At 49.0% G+C, this 24720-nt stretch overlaps 1 protein-coding gene across 2 annotated transcripts in view; it reads left to right on the top strand.

The window, feature by feature from the left end:
- The window catches only part of IFT122 (intraflagellar transport 122), a 120938-nt gene that overhangs the window by 66931 nt on the left and 29287 nt on the right, over nucleotides 1-24720 (top strand). For both annotated transcript variants that reach the window (XM_075321574.1, XM_075321573.1), the window contains 4 exons: nucleotides 5473-5526; nucleotides 12089-12250; nucleotides 13755-13921; nucleotides 23967-24138. In XM_075321574.1, the coding sequence (XP_075177689.1) occupies nucleotides 5473-5526; nucleotides 12089-12250; nucleotides 13755-13921; nucleotides 23967-24138 (555 nt within the window). The remainder of the gene's footprint in view (nucleotides 1-5472; nucleotides 5527-12088; nucleotides 12251-13754; nucleotides 13922-23966; nucleotides 24139-24720) is intronic.

Raw genomic sequence — 24720 nt, 5'->3', positions numbered from 1 at the left:
GGTCTAAGTCACGCCCCCAAAAAACCGCCGGAGGCACTGCCTCCAAGGCGGCCTCCTCATGACTTTTCCGGCTCCCCGAACCGCATCCTCGGTCGGTGGCAGGCTCTCCCGCTTTTGCGACGCCTGGTGGCCACATGTCCAAGACCGATGGGTGAGAGACATTCTGTCTCACGGTTACAGGATAGAGTTCAGCTCTCGTCCTCCGACTCGTTTCTTCAGAACATCTCCGCCCCCCTCTCGGGCCGGCGCACTTTTTCAGGCTATGGGCGTTCTGAAGACAGAAGGAGTGGTGATTCCCGTTCCCCCTCAGGAACATGGTCACGGCTTCTACTCCAACTTGTTCGTGGTGCCAAAGAAGGACGGATCATTCCGTCCCGTTCTGGACCTCAAACTGCTCAACAGGCATGTGAGCACCAGAAGGTTTCGGATGGAATCTCTCCGCTCGGTCATCGCTTCGATGTCACAAGGAGACTTCCTAGCATCAATCGACATCAAGGATGCTTATCTCCATGTGCCAATCGCACCCGAACATCAATGCTTCCTGCGTTTCGCCATCGGGGACGAACACCTTCAGTTCGTGGCACTGCCTTTCGGCCTGGCGACAGCCCCACGGGTCTTCACCAAGGTCATGGCATCCGTTGTGGCGGTCCTACACTCTCAGGGCCACTCGGTGATCCCTTACTTAGACGATCTCCTAGTCAGGGCACCCTCCCGGGTGGCGTGTCAACACAGCCTGACCGTCGCTCTGGCGACTCTCCAGCAGTTCGGGTGGCTCATCAACTTCCCAAAGTCCAAGTTGACACCGACCCAATCACTGACTTACCTCGGGATGGAGTTTCATACTCACTCAGCGGTAGTCAAGCTACCGCGGGACAAACAGCTTTCGCTGCAGACAGGGGTGCAATCTCTTCTTCGGGGTCAGTCACACCCCTTGAGGCGCCTCATGCACTTCCTGGGGAAGATGGTGGCAGCAATGGAGGCAGTGCCCTTCGCGCAGTTCCATCTGCGCCCACTCCAATGGGACATTCTCCGCAAATGGGACAGGTGGTCGACGTCCCTCGACAGGAACGTCTCTCTTTCCCTTGCAGCCAAAACCTCTCTTCAGTGGTGGCTTCTTCCCACTTCTCTATCGCAGGGAAAATCCTTCCTGCCCCCATCCTGGGCTGTGGTCACGACGGACGCGAGCCTGTCAGGGTGGGGAGCGGTTTTTCTCCACCACAGGGCTCAGGGAACCTGGACTCCGATAGAGTCTTCCCTTCAGATCAATGTTCTGGAGATAAGGGCAGTGTATCTAGCCCTATTGGCTTTCCATCGGTGGCTGGAGGGCAGGCAGATCCGTATCCAGTCGGACAACGCCACGGCGGTCGCGTACATCAACCACCAGGGCGGCACGCGCAGCCGTCAAGCCTTCCAGGAAGTCCGGCGGATTCTGCTGTGGGCGGAAGCCACAGCCTCCACCATCTCCGCAGTTTACATGCCGGGCGTAGAAAACTGGGAAGCAGATTTTCTCAGTCGTCAGGGCATGGACGCGGGGGAATGGTCTCTTCACCCAGACGTGTTTCGAGAGATCTGTCGCCGCTGGGGAACGCCGGACGTCGATCTCATGGCGTCACGGCACAACAACAAGGTCCTGGCCTTCATTGCACGGTCTCAAGATCACAGAGCTCTGGCGGCGGACGCGTTAGTTCAGGATTGGTCGCAGTTTCGACTCCCTTATGTGTTTCCTCCTCTGGCGATGTTGCCCAGAGTGTTACGCAAGATCAGATCCGACTGTCGTCGCGCCATTCTCGTCGCTCCAGATTGGCCGAGGCGGTCGTGGTACCCGGATCTGTGGCATCTCACGGTGGGTCAGCCGTGGGCGCTTCCAGACCGCACAGACCTGCTGTCACAAGGGCCGTTTTTCCATCTGAATTCTGCGGCCCTCAACCTGACTGTGTGGCCATTGAGTCCTGGCTCCTAGCGTCGTCGGGGTTATCTCAGGATGTCATTGCCACTATGAGACAGGCCAGGAAACCAACGTCCGCCAAGATCTATTACAGGTCGTGGCGGATCTTCTTGTCCTGGTGTTCTGATAAGGGTTTTACTCCTTGGCCTTTTGCCTTACCCATTTTTCTTTCATTCCTTCAATCCGGAATGGACAAGGGTTTGTCTCTCGGCTCTCTCAAGGGACAAGTATCGGCGCTCTCAGTATTTTTTCAAAAGCGCCTAGCAAGGCTTCCGCAGGTCCGCACGTTCCTGCAGGGAGTTTGCCACATAGTTCCACCCTACAAGCGTCCGCTGGAACCCTGGGACCTTAACAGGGTGCTAATGGCTCTTCAAAAACCACCTTTCGAGCCGCTGCGGGATGTCTCTTTATCACGTCATTCGCAGAAGGTGGCATTTCTTGTGGCAATTACCTCACTCTGAAGAGTGTCGGAGCTTGCAGCGCTGTCATGCAAAGCCCCCTTCCTGGTTTTTCACCAGGATAAGGTGGTTCTGCGTCCTGTCCCGGAGTTTCTGCCTAAGGTGGTATCTCCTTTTCATCTCAATCAGGATATCTCCTTACCGTCATTTTGCCCTCATCCAGTTCACCAGTGTGAAAAGGATTTGCATTTATTAGATCTAGTGAGAGCACTCCGGCTCTACGTGTCTCGCACGGCGCCCCTGCGCCGTTCAGATGCGCTCTTTGTCCTGGTCGCTGGCCAGCGGAAGGGTTCGCAGGCTTCCAAGTCAACTTTGGCTCGGTGGATTAAGGAACCGATTCTTGAAGCCTACCGTTCTTCGGGGCTTCCTCTTCCTTCGGGGCTGAAAGCCCATTCTACCAGAGCCGTGGGTGCGTCCTGGGCATTGCGACACCGGGCGACGGCTCAGCAGGTGTGTCAGGCAGCTACCTGGTCTAGTCTGCACACCTTCACAAAACACTATCAAGTGCATACCTATGCTTTGGCAGATGCCAGTCTAGGTAGGCGAGTCCTTCAGGCGGCGATTGCCCACCTGTAGGAAGGGGTCGTTTTCGGCTCTCTTTTATTGAGGTATTCTTTTACCCACCCAGGGACTGCTTTTGGACGTCCCAATTGTCTGGGTCTCCCAATGGAGCGACAAAGAAGAAGGGAATTTTGTTTACTTACCGTAAATTCCTTTTCTTCTAGCTCCTATTGGGAGACCCAGCACCCACCCCTGTTCCCTTCGGGCTGGTTGTTCTTTTGTGTACACATGTTGTTCATGTTGATTTGTTCTTATGGTTCATGGTTTCAGTTCTCCGAACATCCTTCGGATTGAATTTACCCTAGACCAATTTATAAGTTTCCTCCTTCCTGCTTTTGCACCAAAACTGAGGAGCCCGTGATCCACGGGAGGGTGTATAGGCAGAGGGGAGGGGTTACACTTTTTCAGTGTAATACTTTGTGTGGCCTCCGGAGGCAGAAGCTATACACCCAATTGTCTGGGTCTCCCAATAGGAGCTAGAAGAAAAGGAATTTACGGTAAGTAAACAAAATTCCCTTCTTTCCTGGGTGTACCCTGCTGAGGAGGGGCTTACTTTTTGCCTAGTGTCAGCCTCCTAGTGACAGCAGCTCACACCAATGGTTATCTGTGTCCCCCAATGTAGAATCCAAGAAAGAGATTTTTACAGTGAGTACCCAAAATCCTCTTTTAGGCTATGTGCGCACTTACCGGATTTTGCCGCGGATTTTTCGCGGATTTGCTGCATGTTTCGCTGCAGAAAATGTTCATAACATCTCTTCAGTGATTCACCAGCAAATCCTATGGAGAGAAAAAATCCTGTGCGCACTGGGCGGAATTTGACAGCTGCATGTTTTGCTGCGGGAATCCCGCAGCAAAAACAAGTGCATGTCACTTCTTTTCCGCACATCGCTGCGGGATTTCACTCCATTGACTCCAATGTAATCGTGAAATCCCGCAGGGAATAACGCAGGCAGCAAATTCTGTGCGGTTCACTGCGTTTTCCTGCGTTATTCCCTGCGGTATTTTGCGGTTTACCTCCGGTAATGTACATCACTTGCTTGCGGTTTTGCAGGGAAGTGATGTCATTACAGGAAGAGGAAGCAAAGCAGAGAGTAAACAAACACACAGATCACAGACATACAACACATAGACACAGACACATAGAACACACATAGAAAGAAAACGGAAATATAGAAAACAAAGAACGTGGGCTCCGCTGCATATTTACCTTCCAGCCGAGGTAAGCACACAGCGGCGGCCCGGTATTCTCAGGCTGGGGAGGGAGAGGGGCAGGGGTAATGTCCCCCGCCTCACTCCCCCTCCGGCAGCCGAGAATATCAGCCGCAGCTGCCCCGGCACTGTCGCATGCATTATGCGGCAGCACCGGCGTGTCCTCGGCTCTTCTTGCTGCCATGTAGCAGTGGCAGCAAGGTAATACAAGGGGTTAATCGTGGTGGATCACCGCCATTAACCCCAGGCTTGATCATGGCAGCGTCTATGAGACAGCTGACATGATCAACCCGTAAGTAAAGTGAAAAAAACACAGACACCGAAAAATCCTTTATTTTAAATAAAACCAACAAGCCTCGTTCATCATTTTATTAACCCCTCCCGCACCAAAGCTCCGGCGTAATCCACACAGCTCCGGCATAATCCACAGCTCCGGCTCCGGCGTCCTGCACTGCTGACATCCAGCCGCGACTGTCACAGACACAGGCTGAATGCAGCAGACAGCAGAGGTAATTACCGGTCATTTCCCACGGCCGGTAATGTGAACTCACTGCCGACCGTGGGAAATGTAGCGATCTGTCCTCTATCTATCCCTCTATCTATCCCTCTATCTATTCTTCTGTCTCTTTATCTATCTATCTATCTATCTATCTATCTACTATCTCAGAATTAAATGACTTTTTTTTTTTCAATGTGCTTTATTGCATTGAATGCAATAAAGCACATCCCAACCCGCACGCGGCAAAACCGCGGCAATACCGCGAATAATACCGCGGTAAAACCGCAGCAAACCGCGGCAAACCGCATGCGATTTTCGGGTGCGGTTTCCCGCGTTTTTTTACCGCGGGTGCGGTAATCTTTGAGAGCATGCGGAATTTTCTCAAGGAAATTTCATTTCCCAGTGCGCACAGAGCCTTAGATGTGAATTAAAGGGCTTATTTCCAACTAAGTGATGACACATTGTCAGATTATTCCATCACTTAATGATCTTGGGGGGTCTGATGTTGGGATTTTCATATGTTTCAAGAATAAAGGGGCTTGGAGCAGTGTCACAGGGGCGTTCTCCAACCCATCGACTGATGCTCCACTTCAGGGGCCAACTATACCTTTCTTCACAGCCAGGTTCGGGAGCATCGCTGTGCTGGGAAACGCTGTAAAGGGGACGCCGTATTTTGCTCCTTCAGGATTTTCTGGTCAGATCCATGGGGATATCCTTTCATATCTGTTTATAAATATATTCATGAGTCCGTTGCATATTATTGAGGGGGTCATGTAATTATTTTTTCTCTGCTTTATCAGGCTTTTATACGCATAAGAGATCTTCGCTACTTGGAACTGATCAACAGTATTGAGGTACGTGGACCATACGGGGGTCATCCCCGCTCTCAAATCCATTCAATGCTTCATGGAGGCTTGATATCTTCCATCTTATTTTCCTCTGAGCTCTCCTGACTCCTGTGACAAGCAATCCAGCCAGTGATAAAATTGACATTGAAAGGGAACCAAACATCAGGATTTTGGTATATAAGGTGCAGCCAGTGCAGCACTGGCACTATCAGGCACATTGTGTACATACCATTAGTGGGCGGATCGGGTGTTTAGGCTGTGAAATCCAAGTTTATGAAGTTTGAAAATTCATCCACTTTTTGATTGACGTGTGCACTTCTCCAGATAATATATATGCACATGATTACCGCCCCCCCACCCCTCCCGCCTGTTCCTCCCTCTCTCTGGCTGTATGCAAATTTCTCTATTCAGAAACACGGTGTCGGCAATTGCGCTTGCGCATAGCGCTTATCTCCGGTGCAATGTTTCTGAAACTCGCATTACCCAGTTTTGTGCCTGAGGGCGGCGCATGCGCCCACGCTTCTACAGATCTCGTTATGACCGCGGGAGCGCGCACGGTCACAACAGGACTGGAGAACAGCTGATCTTACCGATTAGCTGCAGCAGACGATATCGTAGCTGCAGCTAATCGAGGTAAGATCAGCTGTTCTCCAGTCCTTTTGTGACCGCGCGCGCTCCCGCGGTCATAACGAGATCTGAAGAAGCGAGGGCACATGCGCTGCCCTCTCAGGCACAAAACTGGGTAATGCGGGCTTCAAAAACATGGCGCTAGAGATAAGCGCTATGCGCAGGCGCCAACTCCGATGTCGTGTTTCTGAATATAGAAATTTACATACAGCCAGAGAGAGGGAGGCACGGGCGGGGCGGGGGGAGGGAATCATGTGCATAACCCGCCCGGATATTAGGAGAGAGGTGCACACGTCAATCAAAAAGTGGTTGAGTTTTCAAACTTCATAAACTTGGATTTCACAGCATAAACACCCGAGCCGCCCACTAATGGTATGTACACAATGTGCCTGATAGTGCCAGTGCTGCACTGGCTGCACCTTATATACCAAAATCCTGATGTTTGGTTCCCTTTAAAAGAGTCTTCTGATTCCCACAAATAACCTACTTATCTTCCAAAGGAACAATAGGGTCACACGAGTACAATCCAACCTGTCAGATCCATTTTCATTGACAGAACTAATGGGGACTCGTCCCATTTTATGAGGATTTTTTTATCCAGTGATGCAGAATACATCCGTCTCTATAATTATATATAGCCATATTATCTGACGTGTGAGTCTCAGGAGCTGGGAGTGCCACAGATTATTCTGCACGTTTTTCCTTTTCCTTCCTTTCTTGCTTGTTTTCAGTTCAGTGACCTCATTCATGTTATAAATGGAAGTTTCCTCCAACCTGGATGTCTTATATTGAGCGATATCCGTGCTGTTCTTATATACAGCCACGACACGCTGCTGACAGATTAGGACTGAGACACCTCCGCCAATATAACTAACATTTCATTTTTTATGCCAGTCTGAAAAAGCTTGTGACTGGAAAAGAAGACAAACATTTCCTTCTTGGTTAATAGCATTGAAATAAACAACAGGAGCATTTTAAGGGGGTTTTCCAGGACTTGAATATTGCTGGCCCTTACCTAGGGTAGGTCATTAATAGCTGATTGGCGCAGGTTTGATAACCAGCCCCGCCAACGATCAACTGTTTGCAGCTACGGAAGCGGAATAGAACTGCTCCAGTCAATGTGTAGTGGCCATTCTCAGTACTGCAGCTCATCTCTTACTGATGTGCATGTGATCTGAGCTGCAGTACCCAAAAACGGCCACTGCATATGAGTTGAGCTATTTTGTACACTTCACTGGGATCTGCAAATAGCGGATCAATCGGTGGGGATGTCGGGTGTCGGACCCACTGATCTGATAATGATAATCTATTCTAAGGAAAGGCCATCAATATCTACCTCCTGGAAATCCTGCTTATGGAAATACTGTATTTTTTGGATTATAAGACACACAAAAATGTGGAAGGAAAATGAGGGGTGCGTCTTATAATGCGAAGGTAGCTTACCGGATGGTGGAGAATGGGCGCTACTGCGGTGGGGGCTGAGCTGGGTACAGTGGGGGCTGTGCTACAGTGCTGGCCAAAAGTATTGGCACCCCTGCAATTCTGTCAGATAATACTCAGTTTCTTCTTGAAAATGATTGCAATCACAAATTCTTTGGTATTATCTTCATTTAATTTGTCTTCAATGAAAAAAATTGTCATAAAGCCAAATTGGATATAATTCCACACCAAACATAAAAAAGGGGGTGGACAAAAGTATTGGCACTGTTTGAAAAACCCTGTGATGCTTCTGTAATTTGTGTAATTAACAGCACCTGTAACTTACCTGTGGCACCTAACAGGTGTTGGCAATAATAAATCACACTTGCAGCCGGTTGACATGGATTAAAGTTGACTCATCCTCTGTCCTGTGTCCTTGTGTGTACCACATTGAGCATGGAGAAAAGAAAGAAGACCAAAGAACTGTCTGAGGACTTGAGACTCCAAATTGTTAGGAAGCATGAGCAATCTCAAGGCTACAAGTCCATCTCCAAAGACCTGAAAGTTCCTGTGTCTACGGTGCGCAGTGTCATCAAGAAGTGTAAAGCCCATGGCACTGTGGCTAACCTCCCTAGATGTGGAAGGAAAAGAAAAATTGACGAGAGATTTCAACGCCAGATTGTGCGGATGGTGGATAAAAAACCTCGACTAACATCCAAACAAGTTCAAGCTGCCCTGCAGTCTGAGGGTACAACAGTGTCAACCCGTACTATCCGTCGGCGTCTGAATGAAAAGGGACTGTATGGTAGGATACCCAGGAAGACCCCACTTCTTACCCCGAGACATAAAAAAGCCAGGCTGGAGTTTGCCAAAACTTACCTGAGAAAGCCTAAAACGTTTTGGAAGAATGTTCTCTGGTCAGATGAGACAAAAGTAGAGCTTTTTGGGAAAAGCCATCAACATAGAGTTTACATGAAAAAATAAAGGCATTCAAAGAAAAGAACACGATCCCTACAGTCAAACATGGCGGAGGTTCTCTGATGTTTTGGGGTTGCTTTGCTGCCTCTGGCACTGGACTGCTTGACCGTGTGCATGGCATTATGAAGTCTGAAGACTACCAACAAATTTTGCAGCATAATGTGGGGTCCAGTGTGAGAAAGCTGGGTCTCCCTCAGAGGTCATGGGTCTTCCAGCAGGACAATGACCCAAAACACACTTCAAAAAGCACTAGAAAATGGTTTGATAGAAAGCACTGGAGACTACTAAAGTGGCCAGCAATGAGTCCAGACCTGAACCCCATAGAACACCTGTGGAGAGATCTCAGAATGGCAGTTTGGAGAAGGCCCCTTCAAATCTCAGGGACCTGGAGCAGTTGCCAAAGAAGAATGGTCTAAAATTCCAGCAGAGCATTGTAAGAAACTCATTGATGGTTACCGAATGTGGTTCTTCGCAGTTTTTTTGGCTAAAGGTTGTGCAACCAAGTATTAGGCTAAGGGTGTCAATACTTTTGTCTGGCCCATTTTTGGAGTTTTGTGTGAAATGATCAATGATTTGATTTTTATTTAATTCTCTTTTGTGTTTTTTCATTGAATACAAATTAAATGAAGATAATAATACCGAAGAATTTGTGATTGCAATCATTTTCAAGAAGAAACTAAGTATTATCTGACAGAATTGCAGGGGTGTCAATACTTTTGGCTGTCCTGGCTATGGTAGGGGTTGCGGTGGGGATTGTGCTGGCTGTGGTGGGGGCTGTGAGGAGCAGGGCGGTGGGGCGGGTGAGATGCTCTGTCGGCGGTGCGGGCTTTAAATGATGGTACCTGGAGTCGGCGTGTGCGCAGATGGCGCTCGCGGCTCAAGATCTCATCTGTGCAAGCTCCACTTCCGGCCCATTGATCCCCCAGCAGCGGTCTTAAGGAAAATGGCGCCCGGAGGTGGCGCTTGCACAGAGGAGATCTCGGCTTGTCATTGAGCCATGAGCTCAATCTGCACACGTGCTGACTCCGGGTGCAATTTTTTTTTTAGTCCAAACCACCGACAAAGCATCTGTGACACCCGCCACACCACCCTGCTCCTCACAGCCAGCACAGCACCTGCAGCCAGCATAGCCCCACTGCAGCATTGCCCTGCTCCAGCACTGCCCCTGCCTCATGTGCCCCTCCAGTATGACACCACCGGAGTATAAGACGGGCCCCTTTTTTTCTTACTTTTTTTGATCTAAATTTGGGGTGCGTCTTATAAAACTCAAAATACGGTACGTATTTGGAGTTCTAGTACTGGGATCCTTACTGAGTATGGTGTGGTTTTAGTCCCAAAAAATGGCACCAAAACCGCCCCAATGTAAGAAAATGTGCAAATCCTAAACCTATTTCAGTAGCGAGCAATTCTCAATTCTGCAACGGCAACCAGGGCATGCTGTGAGATGTATGGAGTGGATGAAGGTTGCACGCTACTGACCCGGCTCCATAGAAAACCTCAGCAGGAATGAATATACTGTCTGCAGAGTGAGATTTTCACTTTTTAGGAATGATTGCGGTTACTATAGATTCCGGCATTATCAGCGACAATCTTATTCTTGTGCATTTGTGCCTTGGCGGGACAAGGGCTGAGGTCTGGAGGATCCCACCAGTAGATCTTGCATTGAAGACCCTGCTGTGTGTCGTAACTTAATGCACTGCAGGTCCAGCAGCGTGAGAAAGGAGCAATGACTGCTGCAGACAGGCCTAAAGTGTGTTTAGGACGTTACTAGATTTATAGGCCGGGCGCTTGGCTCTTTTATTAAATCCAGTCTGGTTGCTGTCAGCACAGAGCTCACAGAGCAGCCGGATCACAATGCTCCTTTCACTCCAGCCCCCACCGGGAGCCGTGTATGACACACACATATGGAAAGGGGCTCGGCCCCCAAATGTGTCCTCGGAGCCACCTGTTACTTTCAGGATGCATTACACTCAGGATTTAACGATTAACCCCTTGAAGTCCTATGGGTCACCAGACAGCAGCAGGTTCCAGGTAGGGACACAGAGGGGTCTACTGAGGATCCTATAGTAAATTTTCAGTGTCACATCTGATAAACTATGCATCTTTCTCATAAGGTTTTTCCAAAATATCTGCTTGCTGTTAGTGAATGGGAAAACCTAGTCTATCTCACAGTCGAGGGGTTTCTTAAAGGTGTGTCTGGTCTAGATAATTTTCTGTGAGCTAAACCCATGAAGCAGCGCAAGGCTGTTCCTGTTCTGAAAGTTTGTGCCAATGTATCAGTGCAGATAAAATGTTACCCTCTGTTTATGCTACAGACTGGGTTCAGTTGTAGCAAACCCTCAGTGACGAAGATGACATTACATTACACCTGCCAGCACGTGGGCTTGATCAATAGCCATCATGCATGCATCCTGTTCTAATGAATTGGGCAGGTGTGTGATACCGGCTGGTTGTGCCGGCACCCAGACAGACGTGCGATGCAATGTCGTCAGCACCACTCATCTCCCGATCTGGAAGTCATCAGCATTGGGGATTCCCATTAAAGGGAACCTGTCAGGTGCAATATGCATCCAGAACCATGAACGAACGGTTCTGGGTGCATATTACTAATCGCTGCCTAAGGCCCCGTCACACACAGAGATAAATCTTTGGCAGATCTGTGGTTGCTGTGAAATCATGGACATATTGTTCCATTTGTACACAGTCACAAACCTGCCACTGATTGTCCACAATTTCACTGCAACCACAGATCTGCCACAGATTTATCTCTGTGTGTGACAGGGCCTTAACTGTCCCAGCCTATAGTAGCATAGATAAAGGGATCTGTAGAAAAAGTATTTATAAAGATCCTTTATGATATGCTAATGAAACCAGCGACTAGTCGCAAGGGCATTAGTTCCCTTGGCTAGTTGGACCGCTTAGCATTTAAGCACGCCCCTGTGGGCGTGGTAACATGCTAATGAATGCTCAGTGTCAGAGGATGATCTCACTCACCTCTTCTGCCATCATGGCCAACTCCTGGATTTTGGCTCAGTGCGCACAATCCCGGACTTTCGGTCATGTGCACTATGAAGCCAGGGGTACACATCCTGGCTTCAAACTCGTGTAGTGCGCATGACCGAAAGTCCAGAATCATGCCCACTGAGCCGAAGTCCAGTGGCTGACATGATGGCAGCGGAGGTGAGCGCGACCATCTTAGCACGCCCACAGAGGTATGATTACATGCTAAGGGGGCCGACTAGCCAAGTAAACTAACGCCCTTGTGACTAGTCGCTGGTCTCATTAGCATATCATGTGGGATTTTTAGAAATACTTTTTCTAAAGATCTCTTTATCTATGCTACAGATAAAGGGATGGTGAGGCAGGGATTAGCAATACACACAGAAATGCTCGTGGTTCTGGCTGCATATTGCACCTGACAGGTTCCTGTAAGTCACTGCTTTGCTGCCATGATGATAGTATTGCAGATTTTAGCAGCAGATGGATTCTCATAGACTACATTAACGCTTATTCCCTATAATTTCCTTTTATCCCCGTTTTCAAGGAACGGAAAAAGCGAGGAGATTCCAATGACGACTTATTTTTAGCAGACGTCTGCGCCTACCAGGGCAAGTTCCACGAGGCTGCCAAACTGTACAAGAGGGGCGGACAGGAGAACCGAGCGCTCAACATGTACACAGACCTGCGCATGTTTGACTACGCCAAGGTGATGTATGCCAAAAAGACAAGTCATTCACACTGGTGACTGTGCTGGAATCGCAGCAGACATCATATACTCATGTGACTGCTCCTTTCTAGAACACGACACCTTTTAAATGGATATTCCGAATTTATACCGCCATGACGTACCAGTAAAATATGTCATCACTTTAATTGGTGAGGGTCCGCTCCCTGGGGAAACTAGGGGCTGCCACACTGGTTTAGTGCTTAGGGATGATCGAATAGCTCAAATATTCGGCTTCACGAATATCCGACAAATAGGTCGCTGCTATGCGAATATTCGATGCGCAATGTAAGTCTATGGGAAGCCCGAATAGTTCCGAATAGTTGTTATTCGGGTTTCCCATAGACTTACATTGAGCATCGAATATTTGTGAATAGTCCAATAGCGGCGACCTATTCGGCAAGTATTCGCGAAGCTGAATATTTGAGGTATTCGATCATCCCTATTAGTGTTGTATCACCTTTTTACAGTCTTCCCACTCTCCTGCATTCAAGTGAATGGGGTCGGCTGCAGTTCTTTGTCTTGTGGCCAGAAAAAATATGCATCACATTGTTATACCAGTGCTGCTCAGGGGGGCTCATAGACGTTGGACCACCACCAATCATAAAGTTATAATATATCCCATCGATCTACAAGCCTGACTGCCAGCACAATGGGGCTATCTGTATGCAGCTCCTATTGAAGTCAGCAGGAGCCACAGGCTGCAGTATTCATATCACCCCCTAGTGGTGGGAATAGACAGTTGCATCCTTCCTTACTTTTCTTTTTGGCTCAGTATATTCCAAAATGAAAGAAAAAAAAGAAATTTAGCGCATTCATTTTTTTTCTTTCAGAGCTGGTCATTTCTTTCCAATTTTCTTGGCCAGGCTTATATAATCAATTATAGTCTTTGCCCTGTATTTAGGAGGGAATCGGGTTGTGTAAGGAGTAGATTACTCAGTTTTCTGGCACATTTGAGCATTGACCCCGTATTCAGTTCAGAGGGTCCCTGAGTAGGCAGATGTCAGAAGCGGCCATCATGAGCACACGATGACACGTCATGTCCTTGGTCGGCCGGTTCCTGTTCATTTACTCAATACCACGGTGTAAGTAACACTCCGCACCTCTGCCGTCAGGACGTCCAGGATCATTATTTGGCTCATGTCCCATTGGGGTCTCAGACATTGAAGCTGATATGAGGTGTGATTAAATGTGCACGACCTTCACTGACAGGTTCTGCAGATTCCATCAGGGACACATCACAAATGAATGGAGGAACGAGGGGAAGATTTTTCGCTACAACCAGCATTTTAATGAAATAAGGGAATGAGATACTGAACCATCAGCCTCACTGGACTTCATATTAATGGACAGTTTACTACGGCGCAGCACATCACAGCAGAACACATATTTAGCACAGCGGCGCTTTCCTTATAATACAGGCATGCAGGCTGTTAACCCATCTCTAGAGGTGTGACCCCATGCACTGATGAGCTGTATTTTTCAGGATTTCTTGGGATCTGGAGACCCGAAAGAGACTAAAACTCTAATCACCAAGCAAGCGGACTGGGCCCGCAATATACGGGAGCCAAAAGCAGCAGCCGAGATGTATCTGTCAGCTGGAGAGAACATGAAAGCCATAGAGCTGAGCGGGGACCATGGATGGGTTGAAATGTAAGTCGTAACCCCTCACCTTTAAGTGCGGAGCTCAGCTGTAAGGAATGTATGTGATGTTAAGCTTGCTGACTGTTTCCAGTAGCAGCCGGCAGAATTCTGAATACAGCACTGGATCAGTTGAGGATAAGTCATATAATGTACACAATGACTGCACCAGCAGAACAGTGAGTGCAGCTCTGGAGTATAATACAGCATGTAATGCAAAATTAGTACAGGATAAGTAATGTATATACACAGTGACTGCACCAGCAGAATAGTGAGTGCAGCTCTGGAGTTTAATACAGGAGGTAACTCAAGATCAGTACAAGATAAGTAAGGTTAAGTATATACACAGTGACTGCACCAGCAGAATAGTGAGTGCAGCTCTAGAGTATAATACAGGATGTAACTCAAAATCAGAACAGGATAAGTAATGTAATGTATGTATACAGTGATTGCAACAGCAGAATAGTGAGTGCAGCTCTGGAGTATAATACAGGATGTAACTCAGGATCAGTACAGGATAAGTAATATAATGTATGTACACAGTGACTGCACCAGCAGAATAGCGAGTGCAGCTCTGGAGTATAATACAGGATGTAACTCAGGATCAGTACAGGTTCAGTAATGTAATGTATGTGCACAGTGACTGCACCAGCAGAATAGTGAGTGCAGCTCTGGAGTATAATACAAGAGGTAACTCAGGATCAGTACAGGATAAGTAAGGTAATGTATGTATACAGTAACTGCAACAGCAGAATAGTGAGTGCAGCTCTGGAGTATAATACAGGTTGTAACTCAAAATCAGTACAGGATGAGTAATGTCATGTATCTACTGTCACGCTCACCGGTGGAGATGGTGCTGCAGCGAGCTGAAGTGGACCCACTAGACCACAGGGATATCCCGTGCCTATCCTTTCGTGGGGTGAAGACCCCCAGGGCAGGGGTGGACACAGGAGAAGGCAGGACAGAGTCTCAGGTGCAAACAGGGACCACCAGGGTAGCTGAGGCAGACAGCACAGGCCGAGTCACTAGCAAGGCAGGTGGCACAGCAAGGACAGGCACAGTCAGTAGTACCAACAAGGCAGCACAGACTGGGACCATGTATAGGTAAGGACAGGACTGGAAACAGGTGCCAATAGGCAGTACAGGCTGGGACCGGGTATAGGCAGGAACAGGACTAGAACCAGGTACCAACAGGCAGGACAGGCTGTGACCAGGTATAGGTAGGAACAGGACTGGAACCAGGTGCCAACAGGCAGGATGAGCTGGGACCAAGTATAGGTAGGAACAGGACTGGAACCAGGTGCCAACAGGCAGGATGGGCTGGGACCAAGTATAGGTAGGAACAGGACTGGAACCAGGTGCCAACAGGCAGGATGGGCTGGGACCAGGTGCAGGCAGGAACGGGACCAGACGGGACGGGCCGGACAGGGTGACCTAACATTTAACTAGACAGAACTCAACTGACGAAACTTAAAGTGTTGAACAGGCACCTCCCCTAGTGGGAGCGTGACTTAAATATCAAGTGCATCTCAGTGATAGGCTGAGAAGCAATTCCTAGGAGTGACACACTTGCCCTTTAAAAGAGAGGCAGCAGTGTGCATGCACACTCGCTATGAGCACTCCCAGAGGTCCTGTGATTAGCGCACAGACTTTGGGAGGGCGAAGGAGGAGGCACCCACGTGGAGGAGCGCAGGGACACTGCGCAGCATAGAGGGTACCAGCCACAGCAGTGAGTGACAGCACGTCCCTGCAGGAGGAGAGATCAAGGAGTGCAGGAATGCAGCGCTACATGTACACAGTGACTGCACCAGCAGAATAGTGAATGCAGCTCTGGAGTATAATACAGGATAAGTAATGTATGTACACAGTGACTGCACCAGCAGAATAGTGAGTGCAGCTCTGGAGTATAATACAGGATAAGTAATGTATGTACACAGTGACTGCACCAGCAGAATAGTGAATGCAGCTCTGGAGTATAATACAGAATAAGTAATGTATGTACACAGTGACTGCACCAGCAGAATAATGAATGCAGCTCTGGAGTATAATATAGGATAAGTAATGTATGTACACAGTGACTTCACCAGCAGAATAGTGAATGCAGCTCTGGAGTATAATACAGGATAAGTAATGTATGTACACAGTGACTCCACCAACAGAATAGTGAATGCAGCTCTGGAGTATAATACAGGATAAGTAATGTATGTACACAGTGACTTCACCAGCAGAATAGTGAATGCAGCTCTGGAGTATAATATAGGATAAGTAATGTATGTACACAGTGACTCCACCAACAGAATAGTGAATGCAGCTCTGGAGTATAATACAGGATAAGTAATGTATGTACACAGTGACTGCACCAGCAGAATAGTGAATGCAGCTCTGGAGTATAATACAGGATAAGTAATGTATGTACACAGTGACTTCACCAGCAGAATAGTGAATGCAGCTCTGGAGTATAATATAGGATAAGTAATGTATGTACACAGTGACTCCACCAACAGAATAGTGAATGCAGCTCTGGAGTATAATACAGGATAAGTAATGTATGTACACAGTGACTCCACCAGCAGAATAGTGAATGCAGCTCTGGAGTATAATACAGGATGTAACTCAGTATCAGTACAGGATAAGTAATGTAATATATGTACACAATGACTGCACCAGCAGAATAGTGAGTGCAGCTCTGGAGTATAATACAGGATGTAACTCAGGATCAGTACAGGATAAGTAATGTAATGTATGTACACAGTGACTGCACCAGCAGAATAGTGAGTGCAGCTCTGGAGCAGAATACAGGATGTATGATATCTAGTATCAGTTGCAGGGCACCATTTAGCCCGGTGTTGGTCTCTAATGTTATTATATATTTGTTTCTGGTCAGGATAGTGGCAGGTTTAGCAGATAGCCCTCTAGGGAGTGACCGGCTGAGCTCACGTCCCACAGTAATGAGGTGTGTCAGGATGTGTTGGTGACAGGAGCACCTGCTTACTGGGCACATGGGCAGAACAATAAATTACCTAAGACTTACAGCTGGCTTTAATTTCCGGCCTTCCTACCTGCCTGGCCCTGTGTAGCCTTTTCCCCCCAGAACGCCCCTCGTGCGATGCATCCTCCTAGACAATCCATATGGAGAATAACAGACCTCCGCCCATCGCTCAGCTGCTCCCACCTTCCTCGGTTATGTTTAGCCTTTTGTTTTTCTGTATACCTGAATAACATGTTGAACTCAAAGCCGAGCAGGATGAGGGTTATTTGCAGCCGTTCAGCCTAATAACAGAGACGCGGTTTCCTGTCCAGCCTCGTCCCTTTGCTCATCTTTTCCACTTCCAGGAGGAAATGCTTCCTTGTGTTACAGGTCCGGGCTCAGTTCAGATCATGTTTGTTGTCTGTATCCTGGACATTGAACCTTTTTCAAGCAGCTGAAGAAATTAAGGTTTTACTTAAAGATCAGAAAAATCGGAAGATTTTTAAAGTAGTTTCCCCACAAATACACAAATAAGATTCATGCAGCCTCAGTGATCTGCTATAACCCGTGAGCAAGTGTTTAATTTCCATGCAGCGTCACCACTGGAGAAATTAAAGGGAACCTGTCACCAGATTTTGGTCTTCAAAACTAAAACAAGCGCCTGTGCTGCATTCTATAAAGGTGCATGTTACCCCTCTGATTCCCCCCTGTAGACCCCTCAAATACCTTTATAAAGTCTCCCGCCCTGTATGTAAATTGCCCGATCCGATGAGTGTCCTAATCTGCGACTCCTATTCCTTCTTTTGCCCTCTTCTTTGCTGATTTATGTGGATGAAGCCCCAGATGCCTTCCACATAGGTGGGCAAAATCTCCATATTCCCGGCTCACGCAGGCCTTGTTGCGGGCAGAGCCGAAACCATAGGTACGCTTGTGCAACTGGCGAGTTCTCTGCCCAGGCACGAGATTTGGCCCGACGATGTGGATAAAGCGGGTAATGTCATCCACATTGCAGGGCAAAATCTCGCGCCTGCACAGAGAACTTGTTGGTTCGCGCAGGCGCACCTATGTTTTCATCTCTGCCCGCAATAGGGCAGAGGGCAGTGTGCCTGCACGAACCGGGAATATGTCTGCACAGGCGCGAGATTTTGCGCTCCTACATAGATGGCGCCCAAGGCTTCACAGGAGGAGGGCAAAAGGAGGCATAGATTAGGACGCCCGTCGGACCGGACAATTTACATACAGGAGAGGAGATTTAATAAATGTATTTGTGGGGACTACGGGGGGGGGGGTGTCAGGGGGTAACATGCACGTTTATAGAATACAGCACAGGTGCTGCTTAAGGTGCTAGCTTTAGTTTAGAGGCCAAAATCTGGTGACAGGTTCCCTTTAAGTATTACATTGAACCCAATGAAATCAGTCAGGTGTATGGGTGGTCTATGGACATATCAGGTCCCCCAGGGACTAATGCACTTTGTGGCCATTCTTTGCTTTACAATGCCAAGTGAGGGGCTTCTGATTTGTCACTACAAAGAACAGTTCCTGCTCCAAATATCCTAAGTGCGAAATAAGCTACAGCAGCTACCAAGGACCATGGCCCTTTCAAACTGCTGATCTCAGGGGGGCGTAAGTCAGGACCCCATTGATCAGATATTAACGGCCTATCCTAAGGATACGCCATGAACATTGGGAACCTGGAAAACCAAAGGAAGTGTATATAACATTATCAGAAAAAAGTATTAGACTACTTTAGACGCCGGTACAAAGCAAGTCTATCTATCTATCTATCTATTCTATACAGTGACATTGTCCCGCCGCTGTGCTGCATACTCTAAATATATACATTCCCCTTCTGACCCAATCTCAGATATTCGCACTTTCTCCTGTAGTTTGGAGATTTCCCTCATCTGCTCTTAAAACCTTCCCGGGAGGTTTATAGGTGAATTTGAAGGGCTGTAAAATTTAATAGCGAGGAGTGAAGGGACATTTCCTGGTAGCAGAAGAACAGCGAGGAGGAAAGAAGTCCCAAGCCAGCTCCCTCATTATCGTCCCTAGCACAGAAGCTCCGGCGCCGGAGGGGATCCTCACATTGGATTTTCTTTTTGCATGGTGTCCATATCTTCATATGTATATGTAGATCGGTAGCATTATGTTTCTCACTCCCATATAGCTGTATGACTCTTGTGGATTTTCTGTCCTGAAAGGGTATCTTGCAACTTGATATGCAATGTGTAATGACTTGGTGCAGGTTCTGCTCATATTTACAGCTGATTTTTATTATTTCTTCGGCGCTCCATTGGGAGACCCAGACGATTGGGTGTATAGCACTGCCTCCGGAGGCCACACAAAGCAATTACACTAAAAAGTGTAAGGCCCCTCCCCTTCTGGCTATACACCCCCAGTGGGATCACTGGCTCACCAGTTTTCTGCTTTGTGCGAAGGAGGTCAGACATCCACGCATAGCTCCACTGTTTAGTCAGCAGTAGCTGCTGACTATGTCGGATGGAAGAAAAGAGGGCCCATATGGGGCCCCCAGCATGCTCCCTTCTTACCCCACTTGTGGTTTGTAAGGTTGAGGTACCCATTGCGGGTACGGAGGCTGGAGCCCACATGCTGTTTTCCTTCCCCATCCCCCTGAGGGGCTCTGAGGAAGTGGGATCTTACCGGCCCCCAAGCCCTGAGGCCGGGCTCCATCCACAGACCCAGTGAACCTGCTGGATACGGAGCTGGGTACCGTTCAGGGACAAGGCCCCTTCAGCAGAGGAGGCAGCTGCCCAGCAGGAGAAATTCCATTTCCTGTATCCCAAGCGGAAATTGAGTACTTTTCTGGACCACTCTGACTTCAGAGAATCAGTCCAGAAACACCATGCTTATCCGGACAAGCGTTTTTCCAAACGTCTGAAGGATACACGTTATCCCTTTCCCCCTGACGTGGTCAAACGCTGGACCCAGTGTCCAAAAGTGGACCCTCCAATATCCAGGCTTGCAGCTAGATCCATAGTTGCAGTGGAGGATGGGGCTTCACTTAAAGATGCCAATGACAGACAGATGGACCTTTGGTTGAAATCTGTCTATGAAGCTATTGGCGCGTCGTTTGCTCCAGCATTCGCGGCCGTGTGGGCGCTCCAAGCTATTTCAGCTGGTCTGGCACAGGTGGACTCTTTCTTAAGTCCAGCAGTGCCGCAAGTGGCGTCCTTAACTACGCAAATGTCTGCGTTTGCGACCTACGCTATCAATGCGGTACTAGACTCTACGAGCCGTACCTCAATGGCATCCACCAACTCTGTAGTTTTGCGCAGAGCCTTGTGGTTAAAAGAATGGAAAGCAGATTCTGCTTCTAAAAAATGTTTAACCAGCTTGCCATTATCTGGAGACAGACTGTTTGGTGAGCAATTGGCGGAAATCATTAAACAGTCCAAAGGTAAGGACTCTTCCGTACCCCAGCCCAGATCAAGCAAACCTCAACAGAGGAAGTGGCAGTCAAAGTTTCGGTCCTTTCGAGGCTCGGGCAAGCCCCAATTCTCCTCGTCCAAAGGGACTCAGAAAGAGCAAAGGAGCTCTGATTCCTGGCCGACTCACTCACGCCCCAAGAAAGCAACCGGAGGTACCGCTTCCAAGGCGGCTGCCTCATGACTTTCGGCCGCCTCCCTCCGCATCCTCGGTCGGTGGCAGGCTCTCCCGCTTTTGCGACATTTGGCTGCCACAGGTCAAAGACCGGTGGGTAACAGACATTTTGTCTCACGGGTACAGGATAGAGTTCAGTTCTCGTCCTCCGCCTCGGTTCTTCAGAACTTCCCCACATCCCGACCGAGCAGATGCCCTTCTGCAGGCGGTGCATTCTCTAAGAGCAGAAGGAGTGGTGGTCCCTGTTCCTCTTCGGGAACAAGGACAAGGTTTTTACTCCAATCTCTTTGTGGTGCCAAAAAAGGACGGCTCATTCCGTCCTGTTCTGGACCTAAAACTGCTCAACAAGCATGTGAACGCCAGGCGGTTCCGGATGGAATCCCTCCGCTCAGTCATTGCCTCAATGTCTCAAGGAGATTTCCTAGCATCAATAGACATCAAAGATGCTTATCTCCACGTGCCGATTGCTACAGAGCACCAACGCTTTCTACGCTTCGTGATAGGAGACGACCATCTTCAGTTCGTAGCTCTGCCATTTGGTCTGGCGACAGCCCCACGGGTGTTCACCAAGGTCATGGCGGCAGTGGTAGCAGTCTTGCACTCTCAGGGACACTCTGTGATCCCTTACTTGGACGATCTACTTGTCAAGGCACCCTCTCAGGAGGCATGCCAACTCAGCCTGAACGTTGCACTGGAGACTCTCCAGACGTTCGGGTGGATCATCAACTTCTCAAAGTCAAATCTGTTACCGACCCAATCACTGACGTATCTTGGCATGGAGTTTCATACTCTCTCAGCGATAGTGAAGCTTCCGCTGGACAAGCAGCGGTCACTACAGACAGGGGTGCAGGCTCTCCTTCAAAGTCAGTCGCACTCCTTAAGACGCCTCATGCACTTCCTCGGGAAGATGGTGGCGGCAATGGAGGCGGTTCCGTTTGCGCAGTTTCATCTGCGCCCACTTCAATGGGACATTCTCCGCCAATGGCACGGGAAGTCAACATCCCTGGACAGGAAAGTCTCCCTTTCCCAGACGGCCAAGGACTCTCTGCAGTGGTGGCTTCTTCCCACCTCATTATCACAGGGAAGATCCTTCCTACCACCGTCCTGGGCGGTGGTCACGACAGACGCGAGTCTGTCAGGATGGGGAGCAGTTTTTCTCCACCACAGGGCTCAGGGTACGTGGACCCAGCAGGAGTCCACTCAGATCAATGTTCTGGAAATCAGAGCAGTGTATCTTGCCCTACTAGCCTTCCAGCAGTGGCTGGAAGGAAGGCAGATCCGAATTCAGTCGGACAACTCCACAGCGGTGGCATACATCAACCACCAAGGGGGGACACGCAGTCGGCAAGCCTTCCAGGAAGTCCGGCGGATTCTGATGTGGGTGGAAGCCACGGCCTCCACCATATCCGCAGTTCACATCCCCGGCGTCGAAAACTGGGAAGCAGACTTCCTCAGTCGCCAGGGCATGGACGCAGGGGAATGGTCCCTTCACCCGGACGTGTTTCAGGAAATCTGTCGCCGCTGGGGAAGGCCGGACGTCGACTTAATGGCGTCCCGGCACAACAACAAGGTCCCAACCTTCATGGCACGGTCTCGCGATCACAGAGCTCTGGCGGCAGACGCCTTAGTGCAAGATTGGTCGCAGTTCCGGCTCCCTTATGTGTTTCCACCTCTGGCACTCTTGCCCAGGGTGCTACGCAAGATCAGATCCGACTGCAGCCGCGTCATACTCGTCGCCCCAGACTGGCCAAGGAGGGCGTGGTATCCGGATCTGTGGCATCTCACGGTCGGCCAACCGTGGGCACTACCAGACCGACCAGACTTGCTGTCCCAAGGGCCGTTTTTCCATCGGAATTCTGCGGCCCTGAACCTGACTGTGTGGCCATTGAGTCCTGGATCCTAGCGTCTTCAGGATTATCCCAAGGGGTCGTTGCCACCATGAGACAGGCTAGGAAGCCCACGTCCGCTAAGATCTACCACAGAACGTGGAGGATATTCTTATCCTGGTGCTCTGCTCGGTGAGTGTCTCCCTGGCCATTTGCATTGCCTACATTTCTTTCTTTCCTGCAATCTGGGTTAGAAAAAGGTTTGTCGCTCGGCTCCCTTAAAGGGCAAGTCTCGGCGCTATCCGTCTTTTTTCAGAAGCGTCTAGCACGACTTTCTAAGGTACGCACGTTCCTGCAGGGGGTTTGTCATATCGTACCCCCGTACAAGCGGCCGTTAGATCCATGGGATCTGAACAGGGTACTGGTTGCCCTCCAGAAGCCGCCCTTCGAGCCTCTGAGGGAGGTTTCACTTTCTAGACTATCACAGAAAGTGGCTTTTCTGGTAGCGATCACATCTCTTCGGAGAGTGTCTGAGCTAGCAGCGCTGTCATCCAAGGCTCCCTTCCTGGTCTTCCACCAGGACAAGGTAGTGCTGCGACCCATTCAGGAGTTTCTCCCGAAGGTGGTATCCTCTTTTCATCTTAATCAGGATATCTCTTTGCCTTCTTTTTGTCCTCATGCAGTTCATCGCTATGAGAAGGATTTACATTTGTTAGATCTGGTGAGAGCACTCAGAATCTACATTTCCCGCACGGCGCCCCTGCGCCGTTCGGATGCACTCTTTGTCCTTGTCGCTGGTAAGCGCAAAGGGTCGCAGGCTTCCAAGGCCACCCTGGCTCGATGGATCAAAGAACCACTTCTTGAAGCCTACCGTTCTGTTGGGCTTCCGGTTCCATCAGGGCTGAAGGCCCATTCTACCAGAGCCGTGGGTGCGTCCTGGGCATTACGACACCAGGCTACGGCTCAACAGGTGTGCCAGGCAGCTACCTGGTCGAGTCTGCACACTTTCACCAAACATTATCAGGTGCATACCTATGCTTCGGCGGACGCCAGCCTAGGTAGAAGAGTCCTGCAGGCGGCAGTTGCCTCCCCGTAGGGGAGGGCTGTCTTTGCAGCTCTAACATGAGGTATTTCTTTACCCACCCAGGGACAGCTTTTGGACGTCCCAATCGTCTGGGTCTCCCAATGGAGCGCCGAAGAAGAAGGGAATTTTGTTACTTACCGTAAATTCCTTTTCTTCTAGCTCCTATTGGGAGACCCAGCACCCGCCCTGTTGTCCTTCGGGATTTTTGGTTGTTTTTCGGGTACACATGTTGTTCATGTTGAATGGTTTTCAGTTCTCCGACGTTACTTCGGAGTGAATTTGTTTAAACCAGTTATTGGCTTTCCTCCTTCTTGCTTTTGCACTAAAACTGGTGAGCCAGTGATCCCACTGGGGGTGTATAGCCAGAAGGGGAGGGGCCTAACACTTTTTAGTGTAATGCTTTGTGTGGCCTCCGGAGGCAGTGCTATACACCCAATCGTCAGGGTCTCCCAATAGGAGCTAGAAGAAAAGGAATTTACGGTAAGTAACAAAATTCCCTTCTTTTGGGTAAATGCACTAGAGCCAAGCTGGAAGTGACTTTTCATATCTCATCTGCAGGCTGATAGACATAGCGAGGAAGCTGGACAAAGCTGAGCGGGAGCCGCTATCGAGGTGCGCTTACTATTTCAAAAAGCTGCAGCATCATGGCTATGCAGCCGAGACATACATGAAGATTGGGGATCTAAAAGCGCTGGTCCTGCTGCACGTGGAGACACAACACTGGGAGGAGGTGAGTGCCAGATCCTGATTAGGAGCCCTGGTGAGTTCCTTCACGTTAGTAACCAACATCCTCATGAAAGACTAATGGTTCCTGGCGCCAGTTTGCATCACATCCCAATACTACATCGTTTGCAGTAATAGTGAAGCTCACAAGATTGGTTATATGCTAGATGAATGAGGATGTTATAGAGGAGAACAGGGGTACTCCACTAGTTTTAGTAATGATCTGCAGTAAGGTGAGAGTCTGAGCTGAACACCAGTAGTAAAGATGTTCTCTTAGAGTTTTCCAAACTTTAGGATTAGTTATCTGTTAATACCACAATACCCGCCCAAAATATTTAAGACCTCAGATACCTAAACTCATGCAGCCCCCATATCAGACCCCTCAACTCCTCCAGACCTCAAAGCAGACCCCAGATCAGACCCCTCAACTCATCCAGACCTCAAATCAGATCCCAGATCAGAACCCTCAACTCATCCAGGCCCCAGAACAGAGCTGTCCACTCATCCAGACCCCAGTTTAGAGCATCAACTCATCCAGACCCCAGAACAAAGCGGTCAACTCATCCAGACCCCAGATAAGACCCCTCAA

The sequence above is a fragment of the Anomaloglossus baeobatrachus genome, chromosome 8 (assembly GCF_048569485.1).
Source record: "Anomaloglossus baeobatrachus isolate aAnoBae1 chromosome 8, aAnoBae1.hap1, whole genome shotgun sequence".
NCBI lineage: Eukaryota > Metazoa > Chordata > Amphibia > Anura > Aromobatidae > Anomaloglossus > Anomaloglossus baeobatrachus.
The sequence above is the reverse complement of the archived record's forward strand: the minus strand, read 5'-3'. Positions and strand labels throughout refer to the sequence as shown.